General features: G+C 45.0%; 1 protein-coding gene across 4 annotated transcripts in view; it reads right to left on the bottom strand.

Moving 5' to 3' along the window:
• The window catches only part of RGS12 (regulator of G protein signaling 12), a 760,012-nt gene that overhangs the window by 436,033 nt on the left and 302,299 nt on the right, over positions 1-21,680 (bottom strand). For all 4 annotated transcript variants that reach the window (XM_078678542.1, XM_078678544.1, XM_078678541.1 and 1 more), the window contains exon 4: positions 12,261-12,282. In XM_078678542.1, coding sequence (XP_078534668.1) covers positions 12,261-12,282 — 22 coding nt within the window. The remainder of the gene's footprint in view (positions 1-12,260; positions 12,283-21,680) is intronic.

Consider the following 21,680-nt stretch of genomic DNA (forward strand, 5'->3'; position numbering starts at 1 on the left):
CCATTGTCGATCCGCCATTTTGTGGCGTAGTGCCTTCTCCCCGAGTTGGTGCCGTTAAATCTCCTCCGGTTGCTGAGCCGGGGTCCCCGGATGAATCTACGATTTTGAGGGAACAAATGGATCTGGCGCCTGTGCTGCAATGTTTCTAACATCTTGTGTTCTCCAATCCGTGCTGGGCACACCTGTTTTTGGACTTGGCCGCGTTGGTGATTGACGTACTGTTGCATTCTGGCTGCCGCCATGTATCGTTGGCTACTTCTTGGTGGCTGGGACAGTGTTGTGCGAAGATGCCGCCTGCCTCACCTGACTGGTATGGACTTTGTGTATCGTACTGTCTCCTGACTGCACGGATGTTTGGCAGTTCTACTATTCACAGAAGTGGCCAGGGGTGACCTTGCTGAGGTCCTGGCGGGACTTCCTCTTAGTTAATGGCGAATCCGGGACACGTCTTGTGGACTGTTATTGATTGCATCCTGTGCGTTGGCTTTTCTCTGTATTCTTTCTGGCCTCGATCTTTAAGCTTTTAGCTGCGGGGATGGGGGGACCGGGTGTTTACATCGCCGGCTCCTCTCCTCATTCTCTTTTTCGTTACATTTCTCTTCTTTTTCTTTTATTTCCTTTCTTTCGGTTGACTCTGGGGCGACAGACACGCTGTTAGTGGGGTAGGCCATAGCCATTACGGTGATGTAGGGTGGCGGGTGATGGGGGGGGTTTGTTATTTTAATTTGTTTTGTTCTATGGTCCCTTTTTCTCCCTTTTCAAGGGGGTTGGCTATGTCTTCTTTTTCTCTCCTTTACTTAGCCGGTGTCTGCACTTGCCTTTCTTACTGTCTGGTACGGGTGGGCTTTCTACACGACATCTTGCTAAATTGCTTGCTATTGTTTGACCTTTACTTCTGGCCCACCTTTGGCGGGCGTAGGGTGTATTTGGCCCCGTTACTTATTATTGCTTTCTGATTGCATGGAGGGATATACCCCTCCCGTCTCTTTTTATCTGATTGTGTTGTAGGACGCCTTTGTTGATATAGCCGCTGCCTCCTCTTAATATTATAAAAATGAAACCTCTTATCCTTGTGCTTTCCTGTGTTACGACCACATCTTACGGCTATAATGTACTTAATTTTTTTTTTATCGTACACGTCTAAACTGCTCTGTTTTTGATCTCCTGATTTTGCGGCCGGCCCCTGTGGTTGTAGGCCTGCGCTTGTATTGCTCTGCTTACATTAATAAAGGTTTTACAAAAAAAAAAAAAAACATTGGTAGTAAGCGGTGAACTTGTATTTGTACTTGACCCACAGTATTTGTACTTGTATTTGTACTTGGCCCACAGTAATTGGTGTACATCACGTGTTGAGTGCAGACCATTACGCGACCACATACTGTTTTTTCCCTCCTCTGGTATCCTCCTAGATGTATTGTTGATACTGGGACACTAGTTGTTGCACCTGGGAGGTTTTGACCATGGAGATCAACTTCTGGCACCTGCACATCTATATGACGAAGGAGCTAAAAGCCTTTTGCAAGGAGAGGGGGTTGCCTGTGGAGAGAGGATCCACAAGGAGGGATCTGGAGGCAGCCCTGTTTGCTATCAGGAAACTCCTAGCTCCTAGCATCCTTTATACATGCTGCTATGCCATGTTTGCACATATCCATTGTATGATTATTGTTACTGAAACTAGCCTTCCTCCAGGTTCCATTTACAAATGTATCATATCTGTTTTAACGCGGCCTTTTAACACTGTTACACATATCTATTAGATGAAGTCAAAAGCTTTTTTAACAACAGATAGGAGTTTTTTATACTAATGAATTGGCTATCTGTTTTAATATGCGTACTTTAACCCCTCCCGCACTCAAGGTAGAATACATAAACTCTGTTGGTCATTTAAGAATGAATTAGAAAACGTTGTACAAATTAGATATGTACTATTTCTTAATATAGCACTAATGTACACAAATTTTATGTTGACAGATTCTAATGTTTTTTCTTTTTATCTAAAATGTATTGCATTGCCTTTTTTATGTGCTTTTATGGCCATACTGTCGAAATAAAGCTTTTTTGATTGATTGATTGCTATGAGGAAACAATTTTTTCAGCAACACTACCAGAGGTTTCTGAGGAGCACGACTTCTCCGAAAGTGTGGGAGAAACCGAGAGAAAGGAATGGTCTCTGGCTTGCGAGCGGAGGCTGGAAGAGTTCGACAAGGAACTCAGGATGGCTCAGGCCAAGAGGGCCTTAGGTCATGAACTACACACATTTATTTTTCTTGGGCTGAGCATGGCTGGGCTGGAGGTGACTACCATGAGGGTGGAATCCAGCTCAGATGGTGGCAGCAAAAGAGTTATGTTCAGTATTGAGGGAGAAGAACACGCGCTGAGAGACCAATCTTCAAGGAGGGGTTTCACATACACCAGAGGGTTCAGTTTTGTGAGGTAGCTCCAGTGGTGCGGAGGGTCCCTGAAGTGGACTGGGGAACTGGCACATGGAATTATATTCCAAGGGGTAGGAGGGACACTCTAATGACTTTAGATGAGAGGAGCAGGGTGAGGGGTTCCCCCATGGTAGAGGCCATGTTATGCAGTATAGAGACCGCCCACTGATGGAAGAGTGTGGGTTGAATGACACACAGTCAGACACTGTCTCAACAATCTCATGAGGGTAATGTGGGGTACTTTTGCAAGGCACTGGATGGTGAGATGGAGGGTAGTTTGGTTACCATATCTGAGGGGATGTGTGGCTCAACTGTTGGAGGGCATATGTTCAGTCCCTGTTTTCCAGAGCTATGCTAACACCTGGTAGAGTGTAAGCTCTCTGACCCCAGGGAGCTTGAAATGGAGGCAGAACATTTGGTGGATTCCAGAGGGTCTGAAGAATCTTTTGGGGGTGATCCTGTAAATGGGAAGACCTTGATTTTCCTAGTTACGAAGCAGGTCTTTTTAAACTTCTTCTTTCTCCCTCCTTCACGTTGACAGGAATCCTTATTTACCGTCCTCCGGGTTCGGCTTCGGTCTGGGCCTCTGCTCTTCCTGAGCTTATTGCCCCTTTGATTTTACAATCCACTAACTTTCTTATAGTTGGTGATCTCAATATTCACTTTAATCAATCTTCATGTCCTATAAGTACGCGTTTACTGTTGGATTTAGCCGCTTTGGACCTCCATCTTCATAATTCCGGCCCTACCCACAAAGCCGGTAATTTATTAGACCCCCTTATTTCGAATCTTAATTGTATTACCTATCACTCTTCTTCTCCTGTGACTTGGTCTGACCATTTCATTATTGATTTTACAATTAAGATAACTAATGACTGCTCCTTCACGAGTTCACACCATCACAAGGCCAGTAGGAATTGGAAACGATTAGATAAGGATAAACTGTATGTTTGCCTTGAAATTTCCAAACCTACGTGCCCCATCATCACTACAAAGAAGGCGCCGGTCGTCAGCTCGTGGTTGACATCTGCCCTGGACTCTTGCCTTCCAATGCAGAAAAATAAATCTCAGATTCATCATCCTCCGGCCCCCTGGTTCAATGATGCACTCCGCCTTGAAAAATCTCGTTGTAAGAAACTGGAACGCATTTGGCGCTCCAATTACTGCAGCACTAATAAAACAAGATATAAGGTCGCTTTGCGGGCTTATCACTCTGCCTGTGACACCGCCAGAGCTAATCATGCCAACATTACTATAATTAATGCCCAAAATAGACCCAAGGCCTTGTTCAAAGTGGTTAAAGATCTGTCAGGCATGTCCTCTACCCCGAAAGACCCCTGTCTGGATTCAACTCAATGTAATGCCCTGGCAACATTCTTTAGGGAGAAAATAGATAAGATCTATGCTATTTTTGACGCCATCCCCACTGCTTCCTCCATCTCCTCGTCTCTTTCCCCCATTTTCGGTTCCAGCGCTGTATCTAATTCAATTCCAACTTCCCCTGTACTTCACTCCTGGGAGCTAATTTCGCTCTCACTTTTTCAAAAATATCTTAATGAAATAAAATCTGGTTCTCCTCTTGATCCTATGCCTCCACAAATACTACGCACTTTGGATCCTACCATACTTCAGATCATTCTGAATCTTCTAAATGCTTCATTGGTTGAAGCTAAGGTCCCTAACGAATGGAAACATGCGATGGTGGTTCCATTGTTAAAAAAGGCCAACGCGGACCCTAACAACCCCTCTAACTTTCGTCCCATTTCTATGCTTCCATGCTACTCTAAGGTTCTGGAAAAACACGTTAATTCTCTTCTCTCTACTTATGTTGAATCTTCTAATCTTCTTCACTGCTCTCAATCCGGGTTCAGGACTGGCTTTTCTGCTGAGACCACGCTTCTTGGTGTGTCGGAGACCATTAGAAAACAGGTGGACAGTGGGGAGACAGTGGCACTCATTTTGTTAGACTTGAGTGCGGCTTTTGACACCGTCTCCCACTCTATCTTGCTGTCCACCTTGAAATCTGTGGGTATTGATGGTTCCGCCCTGGCCTGGATTGCTAGCTTTCTCTCTAACCGCACTTTTCAAGTCTTTTCTTCTTCGTCTGTTTCCTCTGTCTTTTCCTCCCCTCACGGTGTGCCCCAAGGATCTATTCTTAGCCCTCTGTTTTTCAATCTCTATGTGAGACCTCTTGCCTTTCTGGCAGAGCAAGCAGGCCTCACGATCTACTCTTATGCAGACGATACTCAAATCGTCTACTCGCTTTCCACCAACAAACACCTTCCCACGTCTTCCTTGCAATCCGGGTTGGAACAAATTGCCAACTGGATGCACAGTCATAAATTAAAGCTGAATGGAGATAAAACAGAGCTACTTCTATTCGGCCCGCACACTTCGCTCTGGGGCCCCTTAACATTGGCCTCTCCAGATGGGCCCTTCTCCTACCCCTTCAACCTCAGTTCGCAACCTCGGGGTTCTTTTTGACAACCAGCTGTCATTTAAGCAACACGTTGTAAAAATCTCTGCCACCTGTATTACCAGCATTAGGTGGCTGAGAAAAATCGCGTGGATGCTTCCAGCGGATACCCTGAGGACAGTAGTCCAGGCTCTTGTCACCTCACGCCTGGACTACGGGAACATTCTGCTTCTGGGTGCTTGTAAGGAGGTATTACAGAAACTCCAGGTGGTCCAGAATATGGCAGTCCGCCTTCTCTGCAATTTACCTGCCAGGTCTTCGGCCTCTATCCATCTACGTAAACTGCATTGGTTGCGCATTGAGAGAAAATTTAAAGCTCTCTGCATTATGCACCATATTAAAATGGGTAAGGCCCCAAGATACCTTTCCTCTTTAGTCCAGCATTACGTTCCCTCCCGTACGCTGAGATCCTCCACACAAGACAAGTTTCTGATCCCCCGGGTCAACAGAGTCAAAATGGGCGGCCGCTCGTTTGCTCTGCCGGCACTAACCTTATGGAATTCTATTCCCCAATCCTTACGATCTGAAATCTGTTATTGTACATTTCGTAAAGGAATCAAGACATGGCTTTTTAATTCTTAATTGGTGTACGGATCCCCTCTAAACCTACTTCATTTTCTGTTTTTCTTTAACGCCGGGAAACCTCCGGGTAGCTGCGCTCTCAAAAAATGCAATTATAATAATAATAATCCCGAAGGAGGTGGCTCCGGTTTTCCATAACTGAGTGAGATAAGGTGGGTTAGTAGTGACCCAGATAGGTTCCAGTTTAGTGGGATAGGTGAAGGGCCCCATGTCTTGTCTCTGAGTAGAGGGAGAGAGGGTTGGCTGAGTCCCAGGGTGCCCGAAACCCAGTCCCCGAGCCTGGTTGGATCCATGAGTCACCACTATGTTGGCCATGTGGGTACTGTCTGCCTGCTGCAATAAATCTGTCAGCAAAGTAAGTTTAGGCGCTGCACAGATGGGATCAGCAGGTCAGGAGAAGAGCTCCCAATGGGTTAGCTTAGTAAGCCCTGACAGCATGGACAGAGGGATCCAACTGGGTCCAGGACGGTTTAGTACTGACGTGTGCTCCTGCTGTTGCAGGCCAGGGTCCATGTTCTATCGCCCCAATCAGGGAAGTCCCTCAAGATATTAACTGGTCTCCCCAGGCTTTTGGCTGGTGGGTGGGGGAGGGGGTGGTTGAGTTGGACCTGGCCATTTTGGCAGGTTTATCTTCAAACGTTTTGCCTTTTGCCTCCTATTGTCCTGACCTGTTTTTGTTGGCTTTACGACTCTGGGCACTTTAACACTGCTGATCAGTGCTAAAGTGCATATGCTCTCTATGTAATCTGTATTTCTGTTGGTTATATACAAATGCTTATCAACTGCCTCTGTAGTTTAGCCAGACTGCTCTGTACCAAGCTACCAGAGGGTGAGAACAGGCAAACTTAGGTGTGTACTTTACTCATCCTGACTAAAAGGAAAGGTCTCTACTTGAACAAGGTTCATACCCCCCGCCAATTAGAGACCCCCATTCCTAACGGAAGAAGAGAAGTACACAAGGGAGACAGCTGGAAAACACATTTACTCTTGGAGCAGGACAGTAGACTGCAGCTGCCATGCTCTCCTAAAAAGTAAATAAAAAAATGGGAGGGTAGGAGAGCAGTGGGGGAAGGTTGGGGGAATGAATTGTGTAGTGGGTGGGGTTTATAAGTAAAAGCCGGCGAGCGGTGGCTACCGAGGTGGGGGGAGTATTAGAAATGCAGTCAGATAGGAAAACAAGATGATGTGGGTGGGGAGGGGTTATAAAATTAAAGTCAGATGGAGAGGCAGGGGGATGCAACAAGCAAGCTGGGGGAGCAGGACAATCTGTAAAGTGTGAGGGTTAAATGGGTTAGAGGGGCCAAGTAGCACATTAGGGAGAGATCAAGAAAACGCATACACTCAAATGGAGTGCTGAAATTAACCGAAAAAGTAGTTTCCTGCATGAAGTCATTAAATCAAAACAATGGTAAAGAAACTATGCTCCATGGGAGGGTCAAACAAATGAAGAGGACTAAGTCAGCAAATAAGAAGCAAGCAAATGAGTGACAAGAAGGGAACTAATGGTAAGCAAACAGTACACTGTACGTTTAAGAATGGTAGAAAAAGAGTTTAAAGAGTTCTGTAGGCAAGACCTAAAAAAAGGAAGATTTTTTGCTGGTTCGAAGCTTATGAAAGTAGGATAGCATTTTCAAATTACCGTTTCATTTTTTTTGCACAAAGGATATCCATAAAAAGAATTTGTCAAACAGCATACATCTTCCTACAACATATTCTCAATCAGTCAGTGTACCATAAATTTGCTTTAGCAACTTTGCCTTGGCAGCTATGATGGAAGAAAAATGCTGGAGAGCTACTTCAGCAGCTCTCTGAGAAAGTGAGTAGCTCGCGGCGTGAAGCCCAGCTGAGTAGGTCAATCAGAGGGCCTGGAGCAGAGAGGAGCTGCTCATGTAATTGCAGGAGTTAGAGCCACTCAACTGCAGCCTCTATTTGGTGGAAGCAAACGAACCCAATTATAGAGCACCAGAGTCACACAAACACAGCATAACCTACGGCTCAGGGGCATGCAACACAACCAAAGCCACATGGTGATTAACCAAGTTGCAGACCTTTTTGAGGAGAAGAAAGGTGTGTGAGTGTGTGAGTGTGTGAGTGTGTGAGTCTGTGAGTGTGTGAGTCTGTGAGTGTGTGAGTCTGTGAGTGTGAGTCTGTGAGTCTGTGAGTCTGTCTGTGTGTGTCTGTGTGTGTCTGTGTGTGTCTGTGTGTGTCTGTGTGTGTCTGTGTGTGTCTGTGTGTGTCTGTGTGTGTCTGTGTGTGTCTGTGTGTGTCTGTGTGAGTCTGTGTGTGTCTGTGTGTGTCTGTGTGTGTCTGTGTGTGTCTGTGTGTGTCTGTGTGTGTCTGTGTGTGTCTGTGTGTGTCTGTGTGTGTCTGTGTGTGTCTGTGTGTGTCTGTGTGTGTCTGTGTGTGTCTGTGTGTGTCTGTGTGTCTGTGTGTCTGTGTGTCTGTGTGTCTGTGTGTCTGTGTGTCTGTGTGTCTGTGTGTCTGTGTGTCTGTGTGTCTGTGTGTCTGTGTGTCTGTGTGTCTGTGTGGTCAGAAAACAATGTTATGAAGTAGATGCAGTGTCCAGTGTGAGAGACTTTAGTAGCACAGTGGGTACCTGCGAGCTACAAATGGGAGTGACCCAGCAGCAGGGAGATCACATGGTCCAGAAAAGTAGCAGCAACATGTAAGTGCCTCACTTACTGCTGGACGAAGGGTTTCAGGTATGCTCATGTCACATGGGTGCACGTGAGTGTCTGTGGAAGCATGCCTGTGTATGTGAGCATGTTTCTGGGTTTGTATTTGTCAGACTGTGGCACGTGCTTTGGCTCTCCGAGGGCAATATTCTACCTCCTTAGCAGCTCTTCCCGTCATTTGGGACTATCAGTGGCATCTGGTGCCCCACTAGCATACAAAGCAAATTTCTGCACAACAGTAGTTATTTATGGTCACTTGTCACTTTAAATGGCTTTTCTAGAAAAACAATTTTCGCATCAGATTGCTTTATTTTGAGCATTGTTGGTCTTATTGTGGCCACCTCTGGTATAATGGTGGCCCTCCCTGGCCTAAGGGTGGCTGATCATAGCATTACAATGGCAATTCTTGACATAGTGTTGCCATACATAGCAGTAGGTTGTTACTCTTGGCATAATCATGGACATTTTTGGCATACTGATGGATTCTTTGGCTTAATCATGGCGACCCCTGGCATAATGGGATCCATATTTTCAGCATTCTTGGCCTGGCTGTGGTCAATACAATACCAATATAATGCATTTTGATGCTTAGGCATTATTTAAGGTTTACAGTAGAGGAGAACTTCCGGGTCAGTGAGCCGGGCAACAGCCTTGATGAGATTAACATAGCAAAGTTACCTGAGGGAGGAATTTGACTTTTAAGGCGCTGGATCACATAAATGAAGAGGGTACGTAAAGCATATTAGGATAAAGAACAAGATCGGGATGTTTAGAAGGTGGGAGAGCGGTGTCAAGAACCACAGACTGGGTAACCGGAAAGGAAGAGCACAGATTTCAGGCGGAAAAGTTCATGGATAATGACATCTAACCTATCAACAATATGCCCCAGTGTGAAAGATTGGAGAGCACAGAAATGTAGGAGAAATATTACCTAAACATGTTTCAGAGCCAGATTGGGTAAGTTGTAACAAAAATAAGATGATCGATGGAATGCTTGAATTAATCTCAGCCACTCCACTTGCTCGGGACGCTTTCGAGTGCATTGTTTTAAGACCACTATGCAACTTTAGAGAAAGACCCACCTTATGCAACCAGAAGGAGTGCAAGCAACACCACACATCGTTTTCACACCTATGTATGGCCTATTATCAGGATGTAACGTGCATCCTGTGGTGAACCCGATCTTGTGTTGAGTGAGTTCTGGTTAAGGTTAGACCTGGCCTGTCAATTTGAACTTGACTGTCTCTATTGAGCAGGGTGAAGACATACTTGCATATGGCTGTGTCCAAATTGACGTGGCATGATGTGCAAAATAACAATGTACTTGGTCGCGGTCTGAGTAATTACCAGTGGCAGAGATTAAATGAAGCATTCATCCCGCCATTTTTTTATGCTTTAGTGTGACACCCTAAGTGTGAGGGGTATCCCCAGAAGTGGGCCCTGTGCTCACTGTGCAACTTGAACCAAGCTACACCTGACTAGAAAGCCCCAATCAGGGCAAAAATGGCATTGGGTTGCTTGTGTTCCGGTTCAGGTAGAACCTGGCCTGGCAGTTCAGGCTGGACTGTTCCTACTGGAGCAAGGTCAAGACCAATTGATAAATGGCTGGGTCTAACCTGAGGTGGCATGGTGTGCAAAATAGCAATGCACTGGGATGCAGTACCAAGCAATTACCTGTGGCAGAGATTAATTCAAGCATTGCTCTCATCATTTTTTGTAACCTTCCACATGGGTACAGTTGGAATGGTCCACAAGAAACCCAAAGCAAGGTGGGGGCTAACCAAAAAAAGCGATTTCCTCAGTGAGGGGTGGTGTTCCAAGGGGACTAGAAAAAAGGGGTGAAAAGGTGGAGGAGGGAAGCAGTTCTAGAGAGACATTGATGGATGGAAGTGTAGCAGTAAACAGCTGGGTGTTCCTGGTGGGTAGCAGGGCTAGGATAGCTGATGACGAATTGAGAAAAGATTCAGATGGACATAAATGTGGTGTGGAGAAACACAATTTCCCCATTGTTGTAGCTGCTGATGTGCACTTCGCATTTTTGTTTTATTAGCGCAAAACCACACTTGGTTCCTGAGGGTTTAAGAAGATTGCTTTGGATAGGGGGAAAAAGGAGATCACTTGATTTCTGCTGTGTTTTACTTTTAGTTATCACCAACAAACAATCGCAGGGTGAGTATTAAGGGCATGATTCACAAGGATCATTGAGGATTTCTTGGAAAGCCCAGGAGGGAAAACAATGTTGAAGTTGTTACATTCAGAATTTTTAATCTTGACAGGAGATGGCTTGGTTCGTTTGAATCTGAGAATCAAAGCAGGCAGAGGTGAGTTTAGGAAGCAACTAGGGGATAGAAAACAGAATAGAGAAGAGAAATGGGAAACAGTATGCTATGAAGCGTGAAGCACATTAGTTTGGGAATCTATTATCGCGGCTTGTTTGAAACAAGCAGACATGTTAATACAAATAGGACATCATTCATCTGAAAATAAACAACACCATGCTTTATAATCCAAATAAATGTTACTCATCTACAAACAATTCTTATGCTCAAAATCAAAATTTATTTTGTCTTACCCTCTAACAAAACATTCTACTCCCAACTTTCTGCATTTCCCTAAACTATCCCACACTAAACTATTATCTGAATGCTTTTTCAATTTGTTTCTTAGTACATGGTTTCTAACAGCTAAGACGCACACACAACTATTTATCCGCTCATCTTTGCTGGATATTCGGAGCATGTGGAGATATTTTCCTCATGGTCTGATTTCTAAAAATACTTTCAAAGCTAACCACAAATTGTTTGATAAAAGCAATGGTGACCCACACAAATAAACAGCCATGTTTCCAGAATCTCTGCTGTTCTAGACACTGTGCCAACCTCAGACTGGCTTTCAGATGAGTTTAAAATCCTATGTACAATTCCACCCTATCCTCATTTTTAGTTGCTCCATATAGTGTTGTTTGGATTATTTCATTTTAAAAATCACAATTGCAAGAGGATGTTCTATTTATGTATACCCATGAGACGAATAGAACAAAAAATGCTTTACAAGTTTAGAGAATACACTAAAGGAGATGGGGTACTGCACTGGAAAATTGATTCAAGTGATGCTAAAAGAACCTCACTTAAGGCGTAGTTCTAGAACAATCACAGTGGACTACCAGTAACAATGTCACTCTGCTAACAGCAATTCAGAAAGAACAAAGTGAGCAAAGGAATCCTTTACTATTCAAGGAGCTTTATGAGCTCCTATTTACAAATTGAAAGGCAACTTACAGCAGCACTGAAACAGGACCAACATGCACAAGATTTGTCTAATTGAGGAGCCTGCAGTGGCTTGGGAGTATAAGAACCTAAAACCAAATATGCTGAAGATTCTCCACTTGCAGCTTGTGTTGGATTTGCCCCTCTTCCATGCGACATAAGATCATTTTAGATCTCATTAGAGGTCTTGAGTCCACAGAGAAAGGCCATACTAATAAAACCAGATCCAAGAGCAGGATGCTGAAAGCAGCGGTGAGTAAGAAGATAAACAGCTACACAGCCAAAAAGCCCTCTTTCTAGACATGAATTTTGTGTTACAGCACAGTCAAAGGTTCCTCCTGGAGATAAATTCATGCTGCACCAAAACAAACTAAACGCAACCCATGCAGCAAAGAAGTTCTCAGATAAGCAGACAGTGCCCGAGCCACCTTAGGTACCATTAAATGATCTATCAGTAGAAGATGTTAAGCATTACTACTTAGGTTGTCCAGCTACATAGAAAAAAGCTCCATTACCTATGTGTGACAGGAGAGCTTATTAGAGATGTGTTAGGATGCACAGCTTTCCTTCAGTTGATATGGGCCTCCCTTATACACCTTTTTGCTTTACAAAACTAGTTGTCGGATTTTATTAAATTTTTACAAGGCATACAATTCTACAAGTAACCTTTCCCATCTCACATAAGACGGACTTTAAAAACATTGACAGGTGGGATAAATCAGGAAAGTATTCATCAACGTGAAAATACAATGAAAACTAATTGGCCAGAATACGGTAAATTGGTTAATTTAACTTAATTAACAAAGAAGCGACAAAATAAACTGCTTACCTCCATCGGAGACTGCAGCAGACTGTGAGAAAAAAAGACAGACATTGGGTTAGACAAGACTGAAATAGACAATCGAAGATAAACCATTTGAGTCAGTATGAAAACAAAATGTTCAGACATGCTCCAGCAGCTTATCAAACAACAAGAAATCTGTAGCAGGCGTCAGGAGAGAAGCAACTAGTACTTGCTAAATTAGTCAACAGTTAACTCTCTAGCAGGTGCCTACTTCCTCGAGCAGCTCCTCCCAGTACATATTACAAGATGCAGACTACCTCCAACTCAGGGAACTGCTGAAACGTACACATAACCAGCGAAAGGCTACTGCTCCACAGAAAAGCATCCATGTGGACACTGGGCTATTGTAGCAGATCATGCACCTCACACCATGCTCACACCCTGGCTACGGATCGTATCCTGGAGTGTTTGTCTAGATGGGCTTAAAAACCTTCAGTAGAAGTCACTGAAAAACAAATGTAACTGTTTAAAGCACAGCTCGTCTTGAGGCACAATGGAGCTGTGCTCATGACGAGCTGGGCTTGTCACAACTCCGCCCACTCATTGATTCTCCAGTTTGCGTGGGCAGACCGCAACCGTTATGACGAGCCCAGCTCGTCATGAGCACAGCTCCACCCATGGGAGCCCACCTAAACTGCGACTGCAGGCCTGCCATTGCACCCTGTATGAGTTGTTGCTTGCACCTCTCGCAACAGATATAAGTTCCCTTATATCTGAAGTCACAGAGCTTTAAAACCTATAAGTCACCCATACGGCAGGCTCTTCTGTCCTGAGGGCAGGGTACTTGGTTATAAGTGTAAGGGTGCCCCTGCATGAGCATGGCACCCTTAAAAACCCTGGAGTCAATTCTCCAGGCTTTGCAAGTGCGGTCAGCCTTGTAAATACATATAGTGGACATCAGTCATTACGAGATGTCTAACTATACAGTGGCTGAAGTGTGTCACATGCTCTCCATGCCACTGAAGTCAAGCTTTCCTGGTGGACGATGGGCGAAACCCCGAAACCGGTCCTAGGATGCTTGTTTCCAGTTCAGAGAGGGCCTTGCAGTTCGGACTGAACTGTTCCCATTGGCACAGGGTCATGACTGAATTGCATATGGCTGGGTTTAATCTGGAATGGCATGGGGAGCAAAATATCAATAGATTTAGTCCCAGATCTCTGTACTGGGGTGAATGTATGACATTGTTCCGCATTCTGTCCATCAATTGTTCTTTTTGCATTTGCACCGAACCTGGTCATGTTTGGTATCAAACATTTTGGAATCATTCTCCAACACTCCAGAGTTGGAAGTATGATCCCATGTACTGGGGGGGCTCCCTTGGGTACCCCCTCTACTCCGGGTAACAGCCTTTCAGGGTCTGTCAACAAAGTAGTGCTGCTGCCGACCACAGACACGATTCTGCCCTCCTGCTGCGGTGCCAAGCTTGAGCAGGGGATGGTAGAACAATAGGTTTCATCTCACAGGGAGGTGTAACCACCTCAGAGACCGTAATAAGTGTATGGGCTGGGGTGGGGGCACTTTCCCGCCCCACCAGACTGCAGGGCACATTGTGTGCCCTCCTTGCATACTTCAGTTTGAGCCAGTTCAGGGAGCCCTTGGCTCTCGCTGTGTCCCGAAACTGTAGAAAGGACTTTGGAGTATCCTCCCCTTTGATCAGCCCCTTCTCTGGAAGGGACCCTTGAGTTGTTCCAACCCTTTCCTTAGGATACTTAAGGGCTTACCTGTGAGTGATTCCTTAGATTAGTCGTGGGACAAAACTCAAGCCTGAAACTACGCTGCTCTTCGACTGCTTGGACACATGGACTGGAACAGAGACTGCATCAAGGAAGACGCCTGCTGCTCATTGTTCTTGCTCTTCGGTCAGGTTCTTCAACAGACCTGTAGGCATCAACAAAATCTCTGATGGAGTGAAGGAGTCACATGCCCTGCATCTGCTGGCACTGCAACAAAGCTGACCAGTCTGCTGCTCCTGTCGTCCTACGGACTTCCTGAGGCTCAGCAACACAGGTGGTGGTTCTGCAACTTCCTCGAGGCCTGACCAGTCCTCGCTAAAATTTTGAGGCCGGTACCCCTCGTCAGAACAGCTGGGAACCCCTGTGCACTGCATCGACTTGCCATTGCCAAGGCTTGTTGGATCTGCTCTCCAGATATATTCGGGCTACAAGAAGCTCCAGCATCTCTTCCTTCCAAGGTCATCATCCTCACCACATCCTCTGCACTGTGGGCCTTCATCCTTGGTGAGCTGCTCGAGATCCTCTTGTGGGTCCTCCTAAGGGTCTTCTACTGCCTCAGTTGGACCCCTGCCTGCTCGGGGCCTGCTCTGACTCTCCTTCTGTTGGGGAGTCCCTTGGACCTTGCTGGTCCCAACGTTACTCCATCTGTCTTCTCCATGCCAGTTGCGGCTACCAAAGCTTGTTAGTACTCACGCCAGACACCAATCACCTAGTTACTGACATCCGATGTGGGACAGCTCGTGCGCACCTCTTGGTCTTCCTCAGCGTCGCCTTGTCCTCACAGCTGCAGTGACACGTCACCGGTGACTCTTCTGAACCTCCTGACATCAGTGGGCATTGTTTCTTCATGCCTCCGGTTCATTTCTGAGTGGCAGAGACTCTGTCCCCACTGCTTGCAGATTCTTCACTTCCAGAATCCACCCTTGAATTCCACTGACTTCTTCACAGTCTTCCCCAGAGGCCTTTTCTTCTAAGGTTCCCACTACCATCTACGGAGTTTTACGACGCCTTTTCACCTCTATGCACCTGGCTTCCCTGGTGTAGGTAACTTGGTTCCCGGTGCATCTATAAGTGGGGTGACTCTCCAACCTTCTGTCCCCCGAGGGAATTCTTCAGGGGCCTCTGGGAAGGGTCCTTCTGCAAAACTGCAACCGGAACTTATCCATTGACTTCCATTGGTCATGCTGCTGTGTTCCCACTCTGCACAGCTTCCGTAGGGTTCCTGGGTACTTACCTTGAGTGGTTCCTTGTGCCCCCGGCTCCTATTGGTCTTCTGGTCCAAGTCCCTTTCTCCCTTACAGTTTACATTCCACTTTAATATATGGTTTGGTCTCCCCTGGAGACCACTGCATTTTGTGCTACTTACTTGACTGCATTTGAAGTATTTTTTGTGTATTATGTTCATATCTGGTTAGGAGCTATGCCATTGTGTTAGTGAGTGTTGTCGAATAAACAGAGTTATTTTTACATAAGGACTGTTTGGTTATTTTTTTTATTTAACTCTCACTATTGATTAAACTGGTAAAACAAGCTGCTTAACACTCCTTCAAGAGAAGCCTGAAGGCTGTTCTCCACAGCTACCACTTTGAGAGCGTTCTATGGTTATCAAAGATCACTAAAATCACTATAAGGGTTGCCTGGATTTGTGAAAGATGCACCACTTGAATAAGTGTGCACCATATATTAAGTCAGCCTCCTACACCCCGGGTGCGTGCATGCACCCAGGTTTCTGCACGGCATGGACATTTGAGTTCATTCCGTGCAAGAACCCTGTGTGGCCTTACCATTGCTGTGCCTCTTTCAAAGGCGCCGCAGCCATTGAAAAATATTTCGTAGCGGCACCGCCAGACCACAAAATTGGTCGTAATCTGGATGGTGGCAGCGACTTTGTGGCTGGAACAGCCGTGCCACCACTCCACCACAAGTTGTAATTAGGCCTTTAGTGCTTAATTACAGGTGTATCTATTCTTAGAATTACCATCGATACTATACTCTTGATAGAAAATAGCAATACGCCTCATCAAAAAGCCATTATCCAGAACTGTGAACTCTGGATTTTAATGACCTTCACATCCCCCATCCGTCTACAAGAAGGTGGTGAGGCCGGGGGGCGGGGGGAGCTCCAATTACCAGTCTCATTGGATCTTTTGACTGATCAGTTCAGAAAGAGTATACTCTTTCTTCTTCCTATCTCTGCCTGTCAATCTTAAGACTACCCTAGGTGGTATACAGTTTTACAAAAGAAAACCTACAAATAAATAACAGATACTTACTAACTGTGAAGGTTTTGCAAATCTGGGTCAGAGTGAACATCTTTTTTAACAGCCTGGATAAGGCTGCTGAACGAGAGATATAACCAGCAGAGATACAGACATTTTGGTACTGCTTTATAAATCATTGGAAAGATTAGTTATGCCCAGATCTCGAAATAGGATAAATGCAACCCAGGGGAAAGATACTTAGATGGAGTTAGTTTACATCAGAAATCTTAGTATGAAGGATGATGAAAGGAGACATTTATATAGCAGAAATGAGCTGTGCCTACTCCAGAGTGAGGAATCGTTCTAAGACAAGAAGTCATAAAGTACACTCAATCAATGTCATTTGTAAAGTGTGCTACTACCCCAACAACCCCATGGGGAAACAAGAAAAACAAGAGGACAACGGCGGGTAAATAAATGCCTTAATGGGAGCCATTTCTGACAGAAATTGAAGCTGGTCTCTCTCATTTTCCCATGGGGTTATTACAACCCCTCTATTAAGTTATTGGCCAAAGTCTGTGCCTATAACACATCCAGTCGTGAGCAAAAGAGGCTCCTTGACAAAGAAGGGTGAGTGAATGTACTTACCCACACTACGCGAGTAGTGCCTAGACCTTTTTTGTCCATCCGTTCCATCAGTCCGGACATAGGCAAGAAGACCCACAGGGGCAACCTGAATGGCCAAAACAGGTCGACCTGACCACTAGGTGTTGTGGAGCAGTTACTTATCCACTGAACACAGTTTTATTTATTTTAATCTTATTCCTTTCCTGGTTGATTGTGTTCAATAAAGTTTCTGGTACAGGATATGAAATTATTTCATTTGATAAACTTTCTTCTGAGGGAGCGGGGTGGCTGAGGATGTCGGAGGCGGCAGGTTGGGGTTCAAAGTGTTTGTAGACGGTGGAGATCTTGTCGTGGAAGAAGTCCACTAGGGTGTCGCAGAGTTACTGGGAAGGTGTGATGATGTTTCTCCGTGACCGGAGAGGGAAAGGGAGCAGACAGGTTACTGTTAATTAGGAATCTCTGAGACCGGTTATGGAGGAAGGACCTAAACCATTCAAGGACAGAGCCATCGATTCCCATCCTGACTTTGGGGCGTTCAAGTAGTATTTCATGGTTGACTGTGGCGAAAGCAGAGGATAGATCTAGGAGGACTAGGAGACAGGTTTTTCCTTGGTCAAGGGCTTTGAGGGCATCATCCACGATGTGAAGAATGGTGGTTTCCATGCTGTGCCCAGGCCTGAAACCGGATTGGAAGTCATCTAGTAGGTGGAAGTTGGTGATGTGTTGGCTCAGCTGCTATTGCACACACTTCAAGAACTTTAGCTAAGAGTGGGATGTTAAAGATAGGTCTAAAGTTGTCAGGGGAGGCAGGGTCAAGTGACGGCTTTTTTAAGATGGGTAGGACTTGGCCGGCTTTCAGAGAGTCGGGTATCGATCCCTGAAGAAGGGAGGCCTTAATTATTGATGTCCAACTAGGAATGATGGAATGGGCGGAGGCAGCTAGGTAGTTAGAGGGGAGAGGGTCATTAAAGTGCTTGTTCGGTTTTAAAGTGGATAGGATTCTCGAGACGGAGTGTTTGTCATAGATTTTGAAGTCGGTCCAGTGCGCTTGGTTTTCGGGTGAAGCCTGTGGAGGCGGCTCGGAGGAAGGCAGATCGGGAAGAGGTTGAGAGTAAGTTGGGGATCTAAGTTTGTTTCCTAAGGCTGTGATTCTGTCAGAGAAAAAGGAGGAGCATTCCTCAGAGGCTACTAGTGACATGGGGGTTTCTTTCGATGATTTGGCCACTTTGTTGGTTTGGTGTTTGACCAATTCGAAGAGTTTGTGGAGTCTGCTCTTGGAGTTCCAGAGTTCAGATCTGAAGAATTCTTTTTTAGGGTTGAGGATGTTCCTGTTGTAGGCATTTCTGGCCTGGCGGAGAAGTTTTAAATGTGCGGCTGATGGGTGCTGTCCCCAGATTCTGACCTCCTGGTCGCCCAATAGTTTCGGGCATAGGCTCTCTCCTCGAACCTTTATCTAAGTTTGCGGACCAGTTCCTCAAACCGGTGGTACAACGGACACCTACGTATCTCAAGGATACTCGAGACCTCTTGATACAAATTGCGAATAAGGATTTCGACCCAGAAACTATGCTCCTAGTGGGGTTAGATGTCGAATCCTTATACACCAGTCTACCCCAGGATGAAACATTACAAATGCTGGAAGACTTACTTTTCCAGGAGGAATGGAATTACCACACCCCTCGTCATTTCATTCTGGAATGTTGTCACATGGCTCTCAAAGAGAATTACTTCGAATACAATCAACAACTATTCTTACAATGCCATGGGACTTCGATGGGCAGTGCCTTTGCCCCCTCGGTGGCGGGATTGTACGTGAGCCAGTTCGAGAAGAACTGTGTTCTGAACAATATGAATCCCTTCGTTTCCAGTATTCTGTACTGGAAACGTTACATCGATGATGTTTTGCTAATTTGGGACATAAGACATGACCTACAGATGTTCATCAACTGGCTGAATGGGCAAGACCGGTGGTTAAACTTCACGTTTACTGCAAGCAACAAAAGCATCGACTTTCTGGATCTGACGATCTTTTGTCAGAATAAAAAACTGGAGACAAAGACGTTCACAAAGCCTACTGCCAAGAACAGCCTCTTGTCGTATCTGAGCTATCACCCCCAACCTTTGAGGGATAACCTTCCATATAGCCAGTTTTTACGACACAAACGCAACTGCAGCATAACAAGTGACTATAAACATCAGGCAAACATCCTGAGCAAAAAACTCCAAGATCGAGACTATACCACTCGAGTTATTTCCAAATGCAGAAAGAGGGCCAATAACCAACCACGTGATTGTCTGTTGCAAACCTATGAAAAGGAACCAGTTAAAGATCTAGTGACCTGTGTCACGACTTTCTGTCCTGCAACATATGAAGTCCAGAAATTAATAAAGAAAAATTGGTCAATCATCAATTCTGGTACTTACAATTGGCCGAAGCCCCGATTCGCCAATAGGAGAACAAAAAACATCAGAGATGTACTCGTCCACACACGTCCTCGCTCAACACGGCCAGCATCTAACATTCGGGATCTGAACATGGCCCCAGTGACGGGACATTATCCCTGCGGGACGTGTGGAGTGTGTAAATTTACAAGGCCAACAAAAACATTACAACTCACTGATCAATTGCTATGGACCCAACGTCAACATACGAACTGTAACTCCAGTCACGTGATCTACCTGATCACCTGCCCCTGTCAAAAACAATATGTGGGCATGACCTGCAGAAAAGTGAAAGTGCGACTGGGAGAGCATAGGAGTAACGTGAGACTTAAGAAGAACACCACCAAGTTATGTGCCCACTATGTCACAGCTGGCCATACATGCGATGAACTGAGATGGACAATTCTCGAGATGCTCCAAAACAAAGACAGCAACGCTGAACAAATTCTCTTCGAAAAGGAGCAAAGATGGGTGAACCGTCTTAACACTCATGTGACAGGGATGAACGATAACATTCCGTGGCATCATTTCTACTGAATGATTTACCAATTATCCTGAGTAATTTACCCAGGGTAGACCTTATTCCAAATCTAGCTATATTGTCATTGCCGTAGAATATAAGGTATGCTATTGAGAAATATAAAAGCATGACGATTGAACCACACCAAATGTATTGGGCATGCTATTGAGCACTGTGCGATATATTCATGGCGATCCCTAACATATTTAGATATTTTTATTCTGAATACCTACTCTTTATGATCCTAGCGTGCTTTGAGCATAAAAATATAAAAATATACAATGAACCACAAAGACGGTTTACACTTAAATTTGGTAACCTGGGAATCTTTTAGATAGATTTAATTGTCTGTTTAGAATGTGTTCTCCAATTTTGCCAACCTAGACGCTAGTCTGTTTTCTGAAAACCGATAGACACCGTCTATTTCCACTTCGAGCGTCATAAGACGCTGCCCTGGCCGGCCCCGGCGCTTCCAGGGGCAGAGCCAGCACAAGCACGGCGCGCAACACATGTCGGTAAGTGCGAGGTCCCCGTGGACATTACCCGTCCAGGCGGCATATCTCGCTACTTTTTAAGCTGTACTTATTATTTACAGCGGTGACCACAAAACGGCGGCTCTTAGCATCCTGAGGGAGTGATTTTCGCCTTGCATTCAGGTACTTAAGCATAAAAACGCTCGATATTAATACCGAAGTGCTCGCATTACATCAGGGTGTATGCCTGAGATTGTGTTCAACAGACATTGATAATTGTGTTTGGATGCACGTATTACTTAACTTGTGAGAGTCTATCTGCCTGGGAATATAAGAAAAAGAAGCGCTATTCTGGCTTATGCTTGCAGGCTTCACAAAAGTTTTTCAAAAAAGATTTTCTTGACATAAAACTGACGCTCTATTGTCCTCGATAGAGACTAAAGCCCTTCCTTTCCCTGCACCCGTGTTTCACCACTTTGTTAGTTTATCTGCACTGATCACTGTGCACCCTTAGAATTACACTTTGTCATTGTATACAGTGTGATGGAGACTGCGTGTGGAACAGTCTGGTATGCCTCGAAATTCCATGTGAAATTACACTCATAATTACATTTGAACAGCATGATCTTGTTGTTTTTGTTTCCTAAAATACAGGATAATATTCCCATGATTGCCTATTAAGCATTTGAATACTGCACAAGTAGTGTAAGTACAATTTTGTGTGTACGTCCTGACGAAAGCTCCACCGACCCTTCTGGGCCTCTAGGAGCTGAAACATGTCGACTTTTAAAAAACAACGTATATGATAATCTGGTCACACGATTATCGAATATATCCATTGGTTTTTAGTTTACAGTATTCACCTTCTTTATTAAATTTGTTTTTGGTGCTTATACTGTTTTTTAACTATACCCTCGCTGGTTGGCCATTGTACCTCTCTGTTTTTGATCTCTGGATACTTCTACACTCTCCAGAGGTGCCTCGGGTGAAGCAGGCATACCTTACATTTGACTACCCAATGACTATGCCATGTCGCTAGAAGAGGGGCGGACAAACAAATATACCGCATCGTAAAAACTTCTGGCTTCTATGAGGGTTGTCAAAGTGAACCAATGGGTTTGTAGATACAAGTGTCCTTTTCTACTTGATTACTAGATTTCCATGTATAGTCATAAGCACATGAATAGACTAGCAAGCCCATTCCTATACAACAGAAGAGACTGAGAATTGAACTGCAAGTTTAAGCAAAGAGGTTCCGAAGGGAAGCCTGCCCTACATGAGCATCTACCTCGGCATCAGAGTCCATGCAGTAATGTCTTGTGAATGTATGGACTGACTTCCAGGTAGCAGCCCTACAAATCTCAGAAATGGGTACATTTCAAAGCAAGGCCACAGTAGCTGCCCTTCC

This window comes from Lissotriton helveticus, chromosome 2_2 (genome assembly GCF_964261635.1).
Source record: "Lissotriton helveticus chromosome 2_2, aLisHel1.1, whole genome shotgun sequence".
In the NCBI taxonomy this organism is placed as follows: Eukaryota; Metazoa; Chordata; class Amphibia; order Caudata; family Salamandridae; genus Lissotriton; species Lissotriton helveticus.